We start from the raw sequence: 21469 nt of genomic DNA on the forward strand, positions 1-21469 counted from the left end.
GAGCTGGCCAGGGAGCAGGGGTGAGGACTCGCCCTGACCCAACCCGGGGCTTCAGTCTCCCGAAACCACCTCCTCCAGCTCGCTCCAGCACTGAACCACCAGTGCCCCACCCCACAGGAGCCTGCCCCAACCTCCCCACCAGCCTTTAACACTTCCCTCCAACACTTCAAAACTCACAAGCCATCGGCCACCTCGATCCACTTTCCTCGTGAAGCTGTGGCATCCCAGCGGGATACGCAGCCCAAGGAGACTGTCACAGCAGCGTTTGTACTGACATGAGCTCCAGACTCCGTGATGCCCCTGTTCCCCTGACAGGGAAGATGGGGAACCACCTGCAGCTCCCCTCCCACCTACCCCTACAAAGGGGGAATCACAGGCCACACCGGGCACCCCTCCCACCCCAGTCAAGCTTCATTAACTGTGTGGGTAGTAGCTCCAGGCAGCCTGCATCCCTGCTCCCCTTCGCAGTGCTCCCTGCCAGGGCCCCGCACAGGGGCCAGCCGGCCAGGCTCCCAGGGAAGATTCCAGACTGCCCATTGGCTGCTCTGGGCCCAAGACTTGCCCTAAACTCCGGAGCCGGAGTACCAGAAGGTCTAAGAACTGGTCCTGGGGAAGGAGAGCGCAAAGGCGGGGTGCGGGATATGGTGCATGGAAGGTGGGAGTGCGCCCAGACCAGACAGCCCAGACCGGACAGCAGAGAGAGGCTGAACCTGAGCAGTGCTGGGAGGAATGAACACATGCGCGGGCACACGCACGCGCACACACGTGGACACACACACGAGCCAGGCATCAGCGTTCACAAGGCTGCGCGCCCGCCCAGCAGCTCTTCAACAAGTTGACATTTGTCAGAGACTCCGAGGACCAGCCAAGCTACTTGGTGATCCCCAGGGATGCGCTAGGGCGCAAATCACCGTCGGGGCGGTACCTAATCTGCTTCTCCAAGGGGTTCAGGCCCCTCCTCCCCCAAAAGCAAACAATTTCAAAGCCAAACAGACACAAAAAGAACCCCAGCTGTCTTGTGTTTTGCAGCATCTCCCCCCCCACCCCAACAAACCACACAGAAAACCTAATCCACGAGGCCCCCGAAGAAGTTCCCCCAAGCCTCGGAAACGGGGCACCCCGAAGTCTCCCGAACCCCCGGCCCCCCCGCATCCCCACCCCGCCCCAAACCAGCCCCGTGCAGAAAGGATGGTTTAAAAATAGCAGGGCCAGAAGTGGCGGAGGAAGCGATTCCGGAAGCCGGCGGGCGTTCGCCCCTCAAGGCGGCCTGGGCGTCCTGGGGACCCGACCCCGACCCCCGTGTCCCCCGCGAGCCCCGGCCACCCACCGCCGGGCCCGGCCCCGCAGCGCGGCCCTCCCGGGCGTCCCCCCGCGTCCCGCCCGGGCCCGGGCCCTGCGCACCTGCATGCCCGGCGCGCCCGGGTCCACCCCCGTGTCCAGCACGGCGATGAGCACGCCCCGGCCGTCATAGTCCGGGTAGCGGCACAGGAAGGACGTGGCCCCGGTCTCCTTCTTGGGCAGCAGGCCGTGGAAGGGGAAGGGCTCCTCGGTGGCGGCGGTGGCCATGGGCGCGGGCTGCAGGGCGAGCGGGAGGCAAACTGCCAGGCGGCGCGCGGACGGCGGCGCGAGGACACCCGGGCGGCCGCGGGCCCGGGCGGGGCGGGGGCGGGGCCGGCGCCGGCCAATCCCCGCGCGCCCGGCGCCCAGGCCCAATTGGACGCCGCCACGTCAGCCGGCGGCGCCGCGAGCGGGCCGCAGAGAAGGGGGCGGAGCCTGCGCGCGCCAGCGGCGCCCGGGAGCCCCGGGGGCCCGCCCCGAGGGTTTTGGGTAGTTTTTGCTTTAAGAGCCCGGCAGGCCTCGGAGCCGAAGACGTCCTGGACCCCGGGCGGGACCGTCTCCGGGGCACGGGGGAGGAAATGAGCCTCCTGGAGGCGTGGGCACCTCCGTCTCCCAGTAGGGCAAAATAAAAAAACAACCCTCCAAAACGTTCTTTCCCTCCCTGCTCCAAGCCCAAGTTCTTGCTCATTCCTTCCAGTGGGAAATGCACTTTGACGTCTTCAGGTTGCAGGGACGGCTGTATATGGCTCCGCTGGCACCGCATGATCCTCTGATATCTTTTCTGTCTTCAAGCCAGGGTTATCGTTTGATTGTTATTTAATTTTTTTCCCTTTTTTTTCTTTAGGCCAATGACCCCTTTAGCAATCTGGTGAGGCAGAGGGACCTTTGCTCTGAGCCATGTTTTTAAACGCCGGAAGGAAAGATAGGGGGAAATTTACAAATTATGTTGAAATGTAGTTGTCAATAGTGCTACAGCAGCACTTCTGTGTTTGTTTGTATAGCTGTATGTATGCAAGGTCCATTATTTCAAAAGTGTGAACAGCAAAAATTATGCTTTGAGGTATGTAGCAATTGCAGTGTAAGAAACTGACTTTTATTGGTTACACTAATTGTTCACATTAATCTTGGTTATTGTGTGCCTCTACTGAAAGAAGCCTTTATTTAAGAGGTCAAGTGTAAATAAAAGGGCATTATGATTTTCCTCCTATGCAAGATTTGAGCCACTGGAAATCTTATCATGGCTAAGAATACCTGATATGAACAAGAAAGACAGTACAGCAAGTAAAGTAAACACATAAAATCCCCCAGCACGGCCAGGAGAGATCCCTGGGCACAGCTGAGTGTGTCGCCCAAACCCAAAGACAACGATTACTGTGGCCACTCAAACAATGCCTGATGGAAGGGAAGGCCTAGTTTCCCGGTGCACAGGATTTAGGAGAGCCTACTTTAAGTCTTACACATGTCTGTGGTGAGAAGCAGGAAGGAGTGCCAGGATTAACGCTCTCACCCCTTTTGATACCCAGTGCCAATATGCGGTGTCCCCTACCCCTAGCCCTACCAGGAGCAGGCCCTGAGCTCCTGGGTGTAAGAGCAAACAAAGCAGAACAACCAGTGGCAGAGCTGCAACTCTAACTGATCACGTGATGAAGTTTTTGCTTCCCTCAGCTCTAGAGAAGCAAGTTCTTTTCCGTGGAGAGGAAACAGGGCTTTCCCTGGTGTTCCCGACTCCGTGGTACCTCTGGAAAACAACTTCAAACCAGCAGGAACTAAGAAGAGACACTAAGAGACGCAGAGTGGAGAGCTGATGGGGTGATGGCTCCAGTTAGGATGAGTCACTGCACATCACACGGGAAGAAACAAAGCCAGACTGGGTCACCCGCTGGACTGCCGCCGCCCCAGACAGGGAGTAGGAGGGCTGGGGTGCTGTTCTTGCCTCTGGGGTTCAAATCTCACTGCAGGGACCCCGTATTTTCTACCACCACAGCCAGTGGTGACAAATTGCCCACCAGGAAATCAAAGAGCAGTATTTTGATTCTTGCAAGAGTGTACATCAATATTTTGTTGTTGTTGTTGTTCATAGAAGAGTCCATAAAATGTTTTTTGAAAAGTCATTTGCAGTTTTTATACTCCATGTAAGTTTTAAGAAGTGAAGTTTCTTGTGTTTAAGACCTGATCAAGGGTTTAATTTCCCACGTAAGTATTGGCATGCTTTGATATGCTCAAATGATCGATGGTTAGATATCTCTAATTGAATGTTATCTGACACCTAGAATCATCTGTAAACACCAAATTTGTTCATTTAGAATCAAACATTTTATGAGCACTGGAGCGATAGTACGGCAGGTAGGGCATTTGCCTTGCGCACTGCTGACCCGGATTCAATCCTCGGAGCCACGTACAGTCCCCTGAGCCAACCAGGAGTGATCCTTGTACACAGAGCCAGGAGCAAGCCCTGAGCATTGTTTGGGTATGACCCCAGAACCAAAAATAAAATAAAACATTTTATTCCACCATCACTTCTTGAAAATGTGTCTCCATTCAATAAAGAATTTTATTCTTGTGTGATATGCCTTTATAATGGAGACTTGGGTTGATTATGTATCCACTTTATGCTACAAAAAATAAACATTTCATTTTTTTTAAGCTCCTGGAACAACGTTTATTTTTTTTGAAATTTGGATTAAGTTCTCTTTTAATTAGCTGACATTTCACCAAAAACAACAGGAATAAATCAGGCTTAATTTTTTTGTAATAAGACGACAAAAATTTTTTTTTAGTAGAAAAGAGAAAAATTTTTTCAGAAGGCACTATCAACCTAATCATGTAAGCACTCAGATGAAGGATTCCACAAAGTTTTGTTTTATGGTTACTTCTCTTAGATTCTTAATTCATGCGGTGAAGTTGGGGGAGGATGGAGGGGGGTCTCTCTTTAAATGTATTAGTTTTTTTTTTAAGATAGTGTAACTTGCTTAAATTTCTTATGTGACATTAACAAATAAAAGGCTGTTTTAATATTGAAAAAATTTCCAGTTTTTATTGAGCACACACTCAGCTGGTTCGATTCCACAATACCCTCTGGGCACCAGTGGGTGTTTCTCAGGCTTCAGCCACCTGGGCTCAAGCAGCATCGCTCCCTTGGACCTTGGATCGAACCTCAGGCCATCCAGCTGGGTAAGCCCAAAATTGTGGGTGCCCCCCACCTCTATCTCCTGAGTACCCCTTTGTCCAGGCCCTACAGCAGCCTTCGCATACAGAGACCCATGTTACTGGTCTTTGATTAAAGAATTTTTTTTGCAGGTATGGAGACTTTATTTTTTTAATTTATTTTTTATCCCAACATCAATCCCGCCACCATTACACTTTCTCACCACCATATTTCAAATGTTTCCATCTCTACTCCCAAAGCCTATCCCCAAAGCAGGACCTAAATAATTTATTTTGTATTGCTTATTATGAATAATCTGCTAAAAATTATCTAAAGATTTCCTTAGGGGAAAGAGTGTGAAGATTATAATGTTTCACCCTGGAGCCATTAAGCCCTTATCCAAGAGATTACTAACATGTTGGGAAAGGTTGAACCTTGTGTGCTTATGTGTGTGTGTGTCTGTGTGTGTGTGTGTGTCCCGAGATGGGTTGCCTTCTACTTTACAGCCCATCACATGCGGTGTGCTACTCTTGGTACATCAGTGGAATAGAGCATGACATGACGAAAGGCTGCTTTATGAACAGTATTTCAAGTCATCCCTTGGTTTGGCCCAAAGGGCTCTTATCTGGCGGCTGTGCACAGTGACAAAGCGAAGTCCTTCCCCTGCTGTAGAGTGGGCATGGTCGCTCTGTCCTTCCACACAGCGAGAAGAGAGGAGGCACCCTGTCACTGAGCATGGAAATGGTGCAGCCATGATGGGGGTGGGGTGGGGCTGGACTCAGGTTTGAGGACCACTGTGTTATGCTACGTTTCTCCCTGAAATCACTTAAGTTCTGACGCCATGGACTGTGTGTGTCTCGGAGGCATCCCCCCTCCCCCTTTGGTCCCCCTTGGTCCTTCCATGGCCCTTCTCAGCCCAAGAGAATCTGGCCCTGACGGGCTCTCTAGCAATGAGCAACCCGCAAAAGCAAGCAGGGGGTGGATACTGCAGAACTCTGGCTTGGGAAGGGGGTGGGGGGTTGGTGAGGGGAAGGCAGAACGCGGCAGGGACCTGCGACCAAGGTGTCATGAGTCCCTCTGGGCTCGGGGGATACTCTGGGGACCGGCCAGCCTCCCATAAGGCCTTGCTCAGAATTGCACGGCCACCCCGGATGCTCAGGGGGACCCTCCCAGCACCGCCGGTGGAGGTCAGTGCTTGGGTCCCTTTCCTGCAGCTTCCATTAGAGCATATCGTCAATTCCCGGGGCCCCAGTGATAGCACAGCAGGTAGGGCGTTTGCCTTGCAAACCCACCGGGTTTGACCCACCGGGTTTCGATTCCCAGCATCATCCCATAAGGTCCCCCAAGCACCGCCAGGAGTCATTCCTGAGTGCAGAGTCAGGAGGAACCCTTGAACTTCGCTGGGTGTGACCCGACGCCCCTCACCCCCCCAAAATTCAGATTCCCAGATGGTAGCATGGTCGTGATGAAAGCGTCCGGCGTGACCCGTCTGCTCCTCCCCAAGCGACTCCGGGAGAAGACTTGAGAGAAACCCGGAACCTGCGTCCCATCAGATCCAGCAAAACGGGGACCTCTCGGCCCGCGCGGACCCGCTCCGTCTTGCAAGCCTGCAGAGCAATCTAGGCTCCGCCCCACCCAACCTGGGCCGCCCTTTTCCGCTCGGGGTCCGAGTTGCATCGCGGGCGACGGCGCTCCAGCCTCGGATGCCCTGCACGGACCTTTTCCTGCCCGCCCCAGACCTCTGCCCTTGCCTCCGCCTCGTCCGAAAATCCGTTCCGGGGACCAGGTTCACTGCCGCCCCCTGGCGTCCACAGCCGTCATCGCTATTCTGCCCAGCCCAGCCGGGAGCCCGGTTTGGCCACTCCTCACACACCCCCGGCTTGTGTCTGGCTGTCCAGGAGGCTGGGGGACGAGGTTCTGATTTGCCTGCATGGGTGGAGCTGACATCACGACGAATCTATCAAACACAGGGCGGCGTTCTAAAGGCACCGATATCGCGGGGGTGCAGGGGGGGGGGGGTGGGAGGCGCTTGCCTTGGCACCCCATAGGGTCCTGAGTGCAGAGCCAGGAGTAAACGCTGGGCACCGCGGGTGCGGCCCCCAAACCCCATAAAGCTGCGGGTATCATGACAAATCTACACCGTGTCAACGTATATAAACGTGTTTATGAACAATTTATTAACACATATAGATGTTACATCTTAACACAGACATCTCTCTTTATATTTATACTAAATACTTCTATGACTCAAAATTCTGACTTACTCTTGATATCTTCCCATTTTTTTCTTTTTTTTTCCTTAAAAATTATTTATTAGAGTTTAGGTAACACGATAATGACAATGTTTGTCATATCATTTCTAGTTTCAAACTAAATGAAGACACTGAATTTTCAGTAAAAAAAAAAAAGATGATAAACTAGGAAATTTGAACGAAAACTCTTGGAGAGTTCCAAAACATCTGGAGATGATAAAAAAAATATATATTTGTAGAATACTTTCTTTAAACCTCAAAGAGCTAGTGGTATGGGGCATGCTAGAGCAATTGTGGATGTTAGTGGTGTGATACAGTAATATTGCATACTTTCTTATTACTGGGCTGGAGTGATAGCACAGTGGTAGGGCGTTTGCCTTGCATGCAGCCAGCCCAGCTGAGCCGGGTTCGATTCCTCCATTCCTCTCAGAGAGCCCGGCAAGCTACCGAGAGTATCTCGCCCGCACAACAAAGCCTGGCAAGGCTACCCATGACGTATTTGATATGCCAAACACAGTAACAACAAGTCTCAAAATGGAGACGTTACTGGTCCGCTTGAGCAAAATCGATGAATATTAGGAGAACAGTGACAGTGTGTTCTTATTACCAGGATCAGATTGATATGCCAAACACAGTAACAACAAGTCTCAAAATGAAGATGTTACTGGGCCCATTTGAGCAAAATTGATGAATATCGGGAGGACAGTGACAGTGTGTTCTTATTACCAGGATCAGATTAAAAGCTGCAGACGTGACCCTAAATGTTTGGGACAGTTTTGCCTTTTTTTTCCCTTCTAGAGATGTAGCAGAGAGCCTGACACTTGGGGCGAGAGGAGTTAAAGCATTTTATTGGTGTGAGCCTTCAGGGAAGAGTCGAAAGCTGCTGGCTCTGACTGGCTGAGAAGTCTGTAGCATTCCGGCTGAGCTAAAACTAGAGGCTGGTGCTTTTTTTTTTTTTTTTTTTTTTTGCCTTTTGGGTCACATCCTGCGATGCGCAGGGGTTACTCCTGGCTCTGCGCTCAGGAATTACCTCCTGGCGGTGCTCAGGGGACCATATGGGATGCTGGGAATCGAACCCGGGTCGGCTGCGTGCAAGGCAAACGCCCTACCCGCTGTGCTATTTCTCCAGCCCGAGGCTGGCGCTTTTTAAGAACACAGCTTCAGGGCTCGGGGCACAAGAGTTTCCACTGGAACATTTCTAGTAAACAGTTTCTGGCCAAGCTGTTAAAGCACTGGATCATTAGAGTGGGAGTGGAAAGAACGTGGGTGAAGGGCAGCTCTGACCGCACAGAATTACTGGACCCCTGAGAGCCCCAGAATCCCCGTAATTCTGATTTCATTGGTCTGGCATGGGTATTGGGACATTTCATATCTCCAGTGATTATTCTCATGGGCAGCAAAGGTGGAGTCCAGTTAGAATAGCGAAGCCTGAGAAGAAGCATTGATTAGCTGGAAATAAATCGCTTCTGAGCAAACTAGCCTGTTGATCTCTCTAGCACCCTGGTTTGTACTGGTTTCCACTGAAGTTTCTCCTCCCCATCCCTTAATTTCTGAACCAACCCACACACCTCAGAGCACCAGTCAACTAGCGTACACAAGTCAGTCCAGAGCATCACTGGCACGTGTTTTGCAGTCAGAGGGTTGGGTCAAATCCTGTGAATGAAGAACTGGACAGCTAGACAGGATTCTGGAGAAATGAGGTCACAGGCAGACAGGATTAGGCCTGGTGTGACGGCTCTGCCTGTGTGGGCTGGGAGACCAGTGACAGTTGGCTTTAGGAATCCGAGGGGCTGAGTGCCAGCTCTTGTGACTTGGGCAGGACAGAACACCTGTCTGGGTCTCGGTGTCCTACTGGCATGAGACAGGGGTAACAGTCCCCTTTGTGGATTTCAGGGAAGAAAATCAAAATCAAGAGTTGTTGTTCATAGCACACGAAGTCTCTGTGTGCCAGAGACACCGAGTGTGGGCCTGATGGTTTGGGGACCCAGAATAGGCAAACCCCATGGCAGGTTTTTTTTTTTTAAAAAAAAAGAGGTAAAAGTTTTATTGTGTGCAGAGTGCAAAGGGGTGGGGTTTATGTCCTGTCTCTGTTCATTTAGGAGGATAGAAAGAGGTAGTGAAAACTTGTTGCTTTTCGAGAAGGAGGATGTGGGTTTAACAGGATGGCCTTTAAGACCATCCCATGGTCTAACCACCTGCTTGATGTACTTACTGTGCGTTTCTTCCTATTTTCATCATTTTTTCATTTCATCATCCTGTTAATCGTCGATTGCCTCGAGCAGGCCCCAGTAACGTCTCTTTCATCCTAGCCCTGAGATTATATTCACGGCTCTTTAGGAGAATGAGACCCATCATTGTTACTGGTATTTGGCATATTTGGTACGCCACGGGGAGTTTGCCAGACTCTGCCCTGTGGACAGGCTACATTTGATAGCCTGCAAGTTTGTCCAAAGTAGGAATGAGATACTAAGATGTCATAAAAAAAAGTTCTGATAAGATGTCGCGCGGCGCGAATGCGGCCGTGCGGTTCCGGGATCTGGATTTTATAGTCTCCGAGTCTTGGCCGCTGATGGGATTACACGAGCACGTTTCTTCCTATAACAGAGCATAAAGGTGTGTGTGTGTGTGTCTGTGAGAGAGAGAGAGAGAGAGAGAGAGACAGAGACAGAGACAGAGACAGAGAGACAGACAGACAGAGACAAAGACAGACAGAGACAGAGAGAAAGGAGGGAGAGAGGAGGGAGAGAGAGAGGGAGAGAGAGAGAGAGAGGGAGGGAGAAGGAAAGGGAGAGGAAGAGAGAGGGAGTTAGAGAGGGAGTTTCTGCTTGCTGTTCTTTTGTGTGAAACAGCTGCAACAAATGTCCTGCCTCTGTACAAACAGTTCCTGACAATAAGTATCAGAGAGTTAATGTTTTGGAGAGCTCTATCTACCAATGTCAGGATGCCTCTGTCCCTTTAGGCTCATGTTCTCAACAAGAGGAGAAATAATAACTTTTTACTTAGGAAAGTCAGGTGTTCTGGGGAAAGAAATTTGGAATTGGAGGCATGAGATGTGGCCGCAGTCACATCTTTGGGGGCCGGAAGCCAGGAACCACAGGGGGAGTCTCTCCCAGTTTCTCACCCTGACCCCCCTGATCAGTCGCCCTTGGGCCAGGCACTGACTGTTCTCTCTATAGAACTCAGAGAAACCAGCAGAGCAGTAATGGCCAGTGGCTTCCAGCTGCAGCGTGGGAGGGTGCAGACACAGGGAAGTAGGAGATAGATCGGGCTCCTTTACTGATGCAGTGCAGGGTAGGGCTTCTGGGGAAGAGCCCGGGGGAGTGCTCAGGCTTGGAGGGCTCCTCCAGGATCGGACAGTTCGTTCTGCCTCCCTTCTAGCCCCACTCACCAGACTCCTCGGTGGAAGATGGCCAAGAAACTGCTTCAGGGGAGTTCAGCACGCGGCTGCCTTGGCCCACTTCGGCCCACACTTCCGCTGTACAGTCTGCACTGCCGGCGGGCTGGGAACTCTGCCCTCATTCCTCTTGCAGGTGCAGGGTATGCTGCGGGCCTGGTCCCAGGGAGACCTGGCTCTGTGGACCTCTGTCACAGTGCTGAGACACCCCTGCCTAGAGCAAGTCCCCCAACTACCCCCACGTGCTGGGAAACGGAGACTTAGTTCTGTCATATGCCAAGGGAACAGTGTCCATTACTAGTGCACCCCATGGATTCTTGGGGGGAACACTGAGCCCCTCCAGCCCAGGATTTCTTTCTTTTTTTTTTTAGGTATTTTTTTATTTATTGAATCACTGTGGGAAAAGTTACAAAGCTTTCAGGTTTAAGTCTCGGTCATGCAATGATCAAACACATTTTCCTTCACCAGTACTTATTTTTCGCCACCAAGAACCTCAATATACCCCCCTCCCAATCCTCCCAATGCCTGTGAGGCAGATGAATTCTAGTTAACACTCTATCTACTTTGATTAGATTCATTGTTTCAACAAAAGATGCACCATTATTGTTTAGAGTTTACACCCCCAAAATCAGACCTGCTGAAAAGGCGTTGTGAAATAATTTGTTTTCTACAGCTGGTTACAAGAACCAAATGATGTCGTGCGACCAAGATAGTGGCCATGCGATATTGGATTTCTGATATTTTACTTATTAAGCCTGGAAGTATTTCTGCCGAGAGCCAGATAATTACGAGATTGGTTTCTGTGGCTCTGGAGCCATGACCGTGCCGGAGAGCTGTTTGTGGGGGGCAACTCATGACCTCGGTAGGGCGTGGAGGACGAGCCGGGAACACCCCCCTTCCCATGAGGTTTCAGTTGCCCCGTCACCACTGGCTCATACCTGGCTTTCCAAAAAGCTCTGAGATGGCCGCCATCTTGCTGTCCAGGGGGGAAAAGGCGGAAGGGGGCAACACCCTTTCCCTCCTGGGCAGGCATGGTGGCGTGGCTTAACACATAGTCTATTCACTTTTCTGCCACAAGCTTCCGGGCTCTGCATTAAGTCCTTGTGCTTTGGAGCCATGGCCGTGCCGAGAGCCACTCGTGGGGGGCAACTCAGCCCAGGATTTCTCCTCGCCCTCCTGCCCCACCCACCGGACTCAACAGTCAGATGGTGAAGCGCATAACTCAGGAAGGACCCCGTAAGTGGAGGCACAGGATAGAAAACTCCAGAAATAGACCTTTGTTGTTGTTTTTTTCTTTTTTCTTTTTGGGTCACACCCAGTGATGCACAGGGGTTACTCCTGCTCTGTGCTCAGTAATACTCCTGGTGGTGCTTGGGGGACCATATAGGATGTTGGGAATCGAACCTGGGTCAGCTGTGTGCAAGGCAAATGCCCTCCCTGCTGTACTATCAATCTAGCCTCGACCTGTGGCTTAAGAAGGGGGGAGGGGGGCATTCGGATGGCAAAACTCAAACAGGTATAAGTCCTGGACTACACACCACCAAGCACAGACACCCACCACAATTGAACAGTGTCCCTAGGCTCTCAGTGTCAAAGGTCTGTGACCCCAGAAGGGGGGAAAAGTTCTCCCGAAGGTTGCTTCTAACAGGCGCTGAGTGCTTGGGTGTTTGTGTGTTATTCTCATCCATTTTCATCTTCATGGTTTGATATTTTTGGCTTAGGAATGTTCAGAATTTAGTATTCTTACAAATGTGAAAGGAAATGTAATAGAAAAATAGATAACTTGATGTTTTTCCCCCTCCTTTTTCTTCCCCTGCTGTGTGAGGTTGTTTGGGCAACACCCAGCTACGTTCAGGGACCACCCCTGGTGGTTCTTAGGGGGGACCATATGAGATTCTAGATATTTCAGCTCGGGCCAGCAGCATGCAAAGCAAATGCCTCACTCTTGTTCTGTCTCTCCCACCCTGCGTTGCGCTCTCTGTATCACACGAGGGAGATAGGAGTGCCTGAATATTTCACTGGGGCCAGGGTGCTAGTACAGCAGGTAGGGCACTTGCCTTGCACGCAGGGGAAACACAATGGACCTTCAGAATCCCATATGGTCCCCCGAGCCTTCCAGGGGTAATTCCTGAGTGCAGAGCCAGGAATAAGCCCTGAGCACTGCCAGGTGTGGCCAAAATGAAACCAAACAAAACAACAACAAACAAATCAAATAAAAAGAAATGTTTTCCACCTCAGCTGAGAGGGTGAAATTCTTTAGGTTGTATATTCTCCTAGCAGTGACGTATGCATAAAAGGCTCTTCACGTGTCTACACACCTCCTCCCTCCTTTTAAAAACATAAATGTAACACCGCACCTTCCTTTCTTTCATGGAAGCAATATTTCCGGATGCCCACGTGACTTTTTCTTTGTCGGGGTAAAGGGGATATGATGGCCCAGGAGGATTTTGAGGGCTGCAGACCATTCCAGCAGTCGGCGGTTTCATGCAAGGGCAGCTCAGCCTTCAGGGTCCACAACATCTGGACCACCCAGAGGTCAGCAGGGGCCCATGGAGTATCAGGAACCATGGGTGCAAGCAAGGAAAATATGTTTTAAAACTATTATTTCCAATGAATTCATTTTATAGATTGAAGTTCTGTGATTTGCAGTGCTGGTAATGGTGGCTCCTGGGGACATATTCCAACACCACCCCCATCCCTGTGTCTGCACCTCCCTCCCCCAGAACCCTGCTGCCCCGTCCTTCACCCTACCTCCATCCCTCCCAATCCCCCCGCCCCCCCCCATGCCACACACACAATTCAAGTTGTGCTGGTCAGTTCTCTCGCTGAGCTGCTTTTGGCCTTTGTTGCTCCCTTGCTGTGTATCTTTAAGTCTCACCTGTGAAAGATCATTCTGTGTCTGTCCCTTTCCTTCCCTGACTCCTGACTTTACTCAGCAAGCATTAGAGCCTCTAGGTCTATCTGTGTCATCACAAATGGCATGATTTTATTCTTTCTTGGAGCTGCATCGTATTCCCTTGTGTATATATACCACAACTTTGAGGATGTGTGTGTGTGTGTGTGTGTGTGTGTGTGTGTGTGTGTGTGTGTGTGTGTTGGGCCATATCTGGCTTTGCTCAGGAATTAATTACCCCTGGGTCTGCATTTAGGGACCACTCCTGGTGAGATTTAGGGGACCACACAAGGTTCTAGCGATTGCACCCCGGTCAAGGCAAGCGCCTTACCCCTGCACTACCTATCTCCCCAGACCATCCTACTACTTCCGAATTGTTTCCTTATCTTGACTAATGTGCTCAGTGCCGCGATGAACATATATGTGTAGGTGTGTATGTACCTTCGAATGAATGCTTTTATGTTCGGGGTATAGATGCCAAGAAGTATTGCTGGGTCATGGGAAGTTCTAGTTTTTTTTTTTTCCTTTGAGAAAACTGAAAGTTTTCCCTAGAAACTGAACCAGACGGCATTCCCACCAACAGTGCTTCGGAGACAGTTCCTTTGTCACTATTTCCAGACTTTTTGCTACGCATCAGGGAAGCATCTTAATTCTTCTACTATCTCTGGCCTCTGATTATTCCCTTATTTTAATGACTGCATAGTATTTATTTGTTAGGACGTACAAACTGTGATTTTTTAAAAATTTCTTCCCTGTGGAGTATAAAAAGGGGCGATCTCCAAACAGAAGCCTCCCAAAGCATAGCAAAAGTCTTCATGGTCTTTTTCTGACAAATTCCATTTCTGTCTAGTTTGTATTTGCCCCGCTCCTGACCTGGATGGGCACTCAAACACCACCCTCAGCTAAGTGGGCAGGGGACCTGTACCCCGCCTGGCTTCCTGGCCCTAGAGGATGAGACCAGCAGGGCCATCTGGCAAGAGCAGACTGGGAGGGCAGCAAGGCCTGGCAGAACCAAGTGTTTATGGGCTCTGGAGAATCACAGGTGTGCTTCTCCAGAGCCCTCAGTGGCCTGGGAGCGAAAGCCTGACAGAGCCTGTAAACCTGGTGAAATTCTAGAAGAATCCAGGCCCACGGGATTCCGCTGGAGGACCGACACCGGCTCACCCTATTTCCTGGGATTGATTGAACACTCTTCTTTGATGTTCCTAGGAATTTTCCCTCACCGCATTCGAGAACTTTCGTGTCACAGAGCACGGGATGTGGGTTCGGCTTTTCCCAGAGTTGCTAATCCCTAATTGTCAGCAAACCCACATGCCCGTTGCCTTCTGGGCTGCCCATCCCTGATGCTGACACACGTGCCAGTGATGCAACACTGGCATCTCCAAGCTGTGGCCCTGCCCGCGATTGCCTCACTGCCAGGAATGTCTCAGATCATGGGTCATGGGCCGGGCTCGGGCACGCATCTGCTCAAGGGTGCCCCTGTGACCTGATACACCTGCAGGGATTGCACAAGGCCTGCCAGCCTGCCCAAGTCTGGAATGCCAAGGAAGCTGGTGGGGCTCTTTGGGGGATGATGTCCGGGTTCACAGCAGCAGACCCATTGCATGCCTCGGATGGTTCTTTAAGCTGCGTAGCCTCTGGGGCACCCCAGGCCTTTCTAAGGATTAAGGAGAAGCCTCTAGTATAGAGATTGTATGTAACTGCCACAAACATAATGAACCGAAAATCAGTGCTCTGAGGCTCTGAGGCTGGCGTCTCCTTTAGCATTCCACCACCTAAAGACTGAGATAGAGGGTTTGGAGTGATAGTACAGTGGGTAGGGCCTTTGCCTTGCACGTGGCGACCCCGGTTCGATACTCAGCATCCCGTATGATCCCCTGAGCACCACCAGGAGTAATTCCCGAGTGCAAAGCCAGGCCAGGAGTAACCCCTGTGCATCACTGGGTGTGACCACCACCACCCCCCCAAAAAAAAACTGAGATAGAAACTTTCGGAGACTCTGCAGCAGAAGCTTTTGTCCAAGCTGTTGGGCCATTTCCCCAGCTCCAAACTGACTTTGAAAAACAGGGGCCTCCCACCACTGGAAGCCTGTCTAATGAGCTGGGGTAGAAGACAGCATCTGGAATAGAGAAGGGATCACTAAGTCAATGATGGTTGGAGGGATTGTTTGGGATGGGAGATGTGTGCTGAAAGTAGATAAAGGATCAAACGTGATAGCCTCTCAGTATCTGTACTGCAAACCATAATGCCCAAAAGTAGAGAGAGAGTATGGGGGAAATTGTCTGCCATAGAGGCAGGGGGTGGGTTCGGGTGGGGATACTGGGGACATTGGTGGTGGAGAATGTGCACTGATGGAGAGACAGATGTTGGATCATTGTATGATTGAAACTCAAACATGAAAGCTTTGTAACTGTGTCTCACGGTGATTCGATTAAAAAAAGAAAAAAAAAAAGGAAAAACAGGGGCCCTGACCATCAGGGGGACACAGAACCCAGCGCCTGGCAGGTGTGTCAGGGCTGAGCCTTACTACCTGAGCTAGCTCACGGGCTTCCCCAATGATTTTCTTAAAAAAGGGACCGCATAGGTTACAATTAATAATTTCTAAAACTCAAGTCAAGCCTACAATACATTTATGAGTCTTTTTTTGCATGAATATAAATAAACAATTCCATGATTTGTGAATATGTGTTTGCTAACCCTGGTGATGGGTTTGGAGTTGGAATACTGGATCCCTGAAACACTGTTATTCAAAGTTTTCAGGGGTCTGGGAGATGCTGTGGGAATATAGGTGCGTGCCTTTTACATGCTGACCCAAGTAAACCCTGAGTGCAGAGCCAGGAGTAATCTGAACACAGCTGTGTGTGTCCCCCCGCCAAGTCCCTCGCCCCCCCCCCATTAGTACATAGAAAGGCACACTCTCAGCTGTTCACATCACAGTCTGAAATGTGTATTTTCAGTCTTTACCCTTTTCTAAATGAAACTATTTTACTTCAAGAGACAACCTTTGTAAATCAGTGACTTAATAAAATAAATAACAATAAAATAGTGTCCCCAAACAAAAGCAAATGAGCAAAAAGATCATTTTGCTTAAAATAAATTATTTCTAAAAATCAGTTCGGCATATTGTAAAGAGAACTTATGAGTCTGTTTTCTTGATGTAGCCAAAATAAGTAATTTGTTCTATTATTTGTCAAACAGATGATGGACAAATTTTTACTTTGGCACTTCACTTTTTTCCTCACAAAATATATTCCAGTCTTGCAGAACCACATTTTTTACTATTAATAAAATAATGACAAGTGTGAGACAATTTATAAAAATAATTCTGTGTGTATTATGTACGTAAAACCTAGGAAATATAGATTGAAAGCAGTTTATTTCAGGTCTTGAAAACAGCAAAGACAAAAATTCATTATTGGTTTTGCCATACTGCCACCTGCTGGTTAAACTTTGTCTTTACAAACGGGAATCTTAAAACCAGATTCATCATGGGAAATGTTTTTTGAAGGGGGAGACGCTCCATTGTTTACTCCTGGTTCTATATTCCTGTGGGCCCAGGGGACCGAATGGGATGCTGGGGATTGAACCCCGGTCAGCTGCGTGCTGAGACACTCAATATTAGTCTCTCAGAAGAGAGCACAGAATAATATGCCGTAGACACACCTCCAGACCAGGAACCAGGCTGCTTCATTTGGGGCAACCCGGAGGAAGTTGGGTGAGCCTTTCCCCGCCCCAACGGAGCCAGCCCTGGCAGCCGAAAACCTCCAGAACTCAACCTCTGCCAGGCTCAAGACCGCTCTCCACATGATGGGTCCTCACCCAATTGAGAATCGATTCCTGACATCTCGTACTTTACACCATTAATATACCAAGAGTAGCTCACCACATTTGACGGGGGTTAAAGTAGAAGGCAATCAAGTTAGGGATATACTTATATATATATATGTGTGTGTGTGTGCACATACGTATATATATATATTTATGTATATTACATATAAGCACACAAGGCTCAACATTTAACCACATGCTAGTAATCTCTTATAGAGGGTCTTAATGGTTCCTGGGTGAAATACAACAACCTTCACACACTTTTCCTCTAATGAAACCTTTTTTGTCTCATTTTTAGTGGATTATTCATAACAAGGGCTGGAGCGATAGCACAGCGGATAGGGAGTTTGCCTTGCATGCCAACCTTGTTGGCCCAGGTTTGATTCCTCTGCCCCTCTCAGAGAGCCCGGCAAGCTACCGAGAGTATATCACCCGCACGGCAAAGCCTGGCAAGTTACCCATGACATACCAAATATGCCAACAACAGTAGCTAAAATGGATCTCATTTTCCTAACCCTGAAGGAGCCTCCAGTTGAGTTGGGAAGAACAAGAGGGAAGGAGATGACAGCTCCCAGGGCACTGCAGAGAAGAGACAGGAAGGAGCACACGGCTGCATACCACACACATGCATGCACACATGTGTGCACACACACATTCTTGGACTCATGCACATGCATATATGCACATACACACATTCACTCGCACTCACACTGCTCACATCAGGCCATTGCAAAGAAACTAGAGCTAGTGACCTGCAAGAACCAGAAACTATTCCACCCACCCACCACGTTCCTGATCTACAGCTTCCCAGCTGGCCCCGTTGCAGCAAGTTCTGTACTCCTGGGAGTATGGAAGCACCAGGGAACAACTAGCAAGAGCCAGCGTCCAGACAGAGCCCGCCTCCCGCAGGCCCGGGACACAGACACTCAGAACAGGAATGAGATGGGAGCGGGAGGGCTCCTTGCATGAGTCTCTCTGTACTTTGGGAATTTTCCATACAGTTTATTTATTTATTTATTTTGCTTTTTGAGTCACACCCGGCGATGCACAGGGGTTATTCCTGGCTCTCAGGAATTACCCCTGGTGGTGCTCAGGGGACCACATGGGATGCTGGGAATCGAACCCGGGTCAGCCGCGTGCAAGGCAAACGCCCTACCCGTTGTGCTATTGCTCCAGCCCCTCCATACAGTTTTGAAGCATAAAATTAAAAACAATTAGAGTTGAGCCTATTTTTGGGAACTCACTGCCTTCCGGAGATGGTATCTCCCACCAGCAAGTGGAAGGCACCTGACACTTGACTTAAAACAACTGGCTTAACCCTTTGATGCTCTGTCTCATGCCCATTTGCCCCAGCGTCTATCCTGCAGGTTTTTCCTTTCCCTGGGTGTAACGTAGAGAAAGGATGGAGGCAAGGTCAGAGGAGATCAGGAGGAAGGAGAGAGGAACGAGGGAAGACTCACCTCATCTCGGCCTGGCCTCTGTGTGATGGGCAGTGCTGTGGGGGGCCCAGCCTGTGCTTTTATGCCCTCCTGGCTTCCCCGAGCCCCCTCCCCGGACACTCCACATACACACACTCCAATTTTGTATTCCCTGTGTCTACACAGTTTGTTCTTGCTCAAACCATGGCATTTTCCAACAACAAAACCACAAACAACATCCCTGATAAGAGACTGGCTTTTGCTTCACACCTGAGTTTCCCTGGATGTGCTTTCAGGAGGCCCCTGGGGATCCTGGCACTGACTTCATGGCCGAGGGGAGCTGCCTGCGAGTTCCCGTAATCAGCGGCCATCAGGAGGGCTAGTCTCTTAGTTTGGAGCATTTTCAGTACACCCCCCCCCCCCGCCAAAAAAAGGGAGGGTTGGGTTATTTCAGGGCCCTCCCAGACTTTCCTGTGCTCTGGCTGAAATGTGGTGCTGAAGAAAATGTTTCCCCTTCACCGTTATTCCCCTGCTCCCGTGTTGACATCTCCCTGTTGCTTAAGATAGTTGGGCCTGAAATCGAGAAGATTTATTTATTTTGCCTCTCTGGATACTCTTGGCAGAAAGTCACCCCAGCGAGTACTTGAGCCACAAGCACACTAACAGTGGGACAATACAGAGAGATTTTTGCCTGATCCCAGAACAGAGTTGGCAAGCATCCCACAGTCTCGCGGACTAGAAGGGATCCGGAGTCAGAGATGGAGGGTCTTTGGCATTTCAGTGTGATGCAGAGACATAAGTGTCAACACTATTGTGAACTGGAACTGTGTTACCTCAATACTAACACATTTTATTTTATTTTGATGACAGTTATTTAGAAGAGTGGAATGTTTTAGGGATATAATGTGACACCCATCTTCATAATGTGACATGCCAGTATCTCTCCCCATTATCCATAAACCCTGGGTCTTGGTCACCTCAATCAGTTGTCAGAGTCTGAGACATAATCGTAGAGTCTGTCACAGAACCGTAATTATGTGACATGGTGCAGGTGTTTGCTGGGCTTTCCTGGGACATTGCCTCCTCCCTCACTTCCTTACTCTGTGTAGAAATATACCATGAGTGAGTGAAATCATTTGGTATTTATCTTCTAACTTTGCTTAATTTGACACTCTCTGATTTCCACCCCTTGTAGCAAAATTTAAGCTTTTGTCATTTTTATTGCTGAGTATTATTCCATTGCGTATAGATACCCCAGCTTCTTAAATCCACTTATCTATTGTTGGGGCACACGAGTTGTTTCCAGATCTTGACTATAAAAATAGTGTCACAATAAGCATATATGTTCATATATTTTTTGAATTAACTATTTGTGTTCTCAGGAGGTAGATATCAAGAACTGGAATCATTGGGTCATATGGTAGTTCTACTTTTAATTTGTTTTTGTTTGGGGACCACTCCTGGAAGAGCTTGGAGGACCATATGGGTGCTATTGATTGAACCCAGGCTTCCTACATGCAAAAAGCATAGTCTCAGCCCGTTGATCTGTCTCTCTGTTCCATAGTTTTCAGTTTTTGAGAAGTCTTTGTATTGTTTTGCTTAGAGGCCCATCCAATCTGAGTCCAGCAGGCTCCATGAGGCGATTCACAGTAGCTGCAAGAGACAATCAGTCCAAGTCCTTTCAACAGAATGGTACACAGTGTGGCACAGAGATGCGGCCAACTGTGATCTACATGTCTAGAAAGTTCCATGCCTCATGCTGCAACATGAATAATATTGAAAACATTATTCTAAGTAAAAGAAAATAGATTAGACTGAAAATAGATTTCACACCAGCTCTGGGGGCCCCTACAAAGGTGGAATCACCTCAGAGCACTTGAACCTGAGCAGGATCCAAACCAGGAAGCCCCGTAATGCCTCCCCATCCAGTTCTCCTTCTGTATTTGGATTTGTGAGATCTTCCATTGGCAGCATTATTTAGCTCCTACACAGAAGTATTTCCAGGACTGTGGGAGTTTTCTCCTGTTTAGGTGGATCAATCTTTACTACTCTCTTCAGTGTCACAGATGCTCAACTTAGAATCTTCCTTTCTTTATTTAAGAAAAGAGTTCCCTGATTAGAGTTAATAATAATATATTTTGTACTTAAAAGTAGCTCAGAAGGGAAGCAAATGTTTCCAACACCAGAAGGAAACCGTAATTATGTGACATGGTGCAGGTGTTTGTTGGGGTGAGAATCATTTTGCAATAAAGCAGTGTAGCAACTCTGCAAGTTGTCCACCTTAAAATCACACCACCGTTCCATGCCAGTTAAAGAGAAAAAGAAATTCTTTCTTTGCCCTAATCCTTCAGCTATTGTCAGTCATCCAAATTGACATGGTTATTGAAAATGAATAGTAGTAGTACTTAAAGATATTTCCTTGGGAAGCCTGTGAGATGGCCAAATAATAATTTATTGTGAGAAAACAAAAAGGAGAGTTGCTGGCCTTGGTGTTTTGAGCTCTCCGAACCTTTTGGAAACTCACCAGGTCTGCATTTTCTGAGAACAATTTAATTCGTTCAGCGAATAAGTCATTCATACAGGAGGAGAAATATGGTGCTGATCATGAATATACTGTAAAACAAAGAGCTGAACTTATATTAATTTACTTTTAAATTTTTTAAATTTTATTTTCATGAAATTGTTCACAGTAATTATTTACATTCAATATTTCAACACCAATCCCACCACCTTACACCTTCCCACCACCATTATCTCGAAGTTTCCCACCACTACTCAAGCCTGCCCCACAGGCAGATGCTAGATATTTTATTCTGTATTGCTTATCTTGAGTAGTAGAAGATGTCTGTAAGGGTCCATAAAGAGCTGCATTTAATATAATTGTGCTTCAGTTTAAAACAAAATCTCCCCCTCTCCCCCCACTCTCCCCCCCCCCCTCCACACACACATTTCTTTTTGCAGATGAAGGGTGGAAGGGTGAGCTCTTTCCTGACTGGCTGTGGGACTCCTAAGTCAATCACCAAATCAGACCCTTTTCCTGCCCCTGCAAATCTGCTTTCCCCACCTTGCACTGTGACCTTCAAATTCTATGTCTGCTAACGTCTCTTCACTCTGTCCCAGCAGTAAGTACGGCACAGTAATAGAACCCCAAATTTTTCCTGCCTTCCACATCCGGCCCTTACCCTTCCCTTTGTTGCTCCC

The 21469-nt window shown here is 49.0% G+C and overlaps 1 protein-coding gene across 3 annotated transcripts in view; it reads right to left on the reverse strand.

The window, feature by feature from the left end:
• TPP2 (tripeptidyl peptidase 2) overlaps positions 1–1659 on the reverse strand; it is a 55355-nt gene extending 53696 nt beyond the window's left edge. For all 3 annotated transcript variants that reach the window (XM_056109176.1, XM_056109188.1, XM_056109183.1), the window contains exon 1: positions 1402–1659. In XM_056109176.1, coding sequence (XP_055965151.1) covers positions 1402–1566 — 165 coding nt within the window. In that variant the 5' untranslated portion in view covers positions 1567–1659. The remainder of the gene's footprint in view (positions 1–1401) is intronic.
• Between the last annotated feature and the right edge of the window lie 19810 nt (positions 1660–21469).

Source organism: Sorex fumeus, unplaced genomic scaffold, assembly GCF_029834395.1.
Source record: "Sorex fumeus unplaced genomic scaffold, SorFum_2.1 ptg000008l, whole genome shotgun sequence".
In the NCBI taxonomy this organism is placed as follows: domain Eukaryota; kingdom Metazoa; phylum Chordata; class Mammalia; order Eulipotyphla; family Soricidae; genus Sorex; species Sorex fumeus.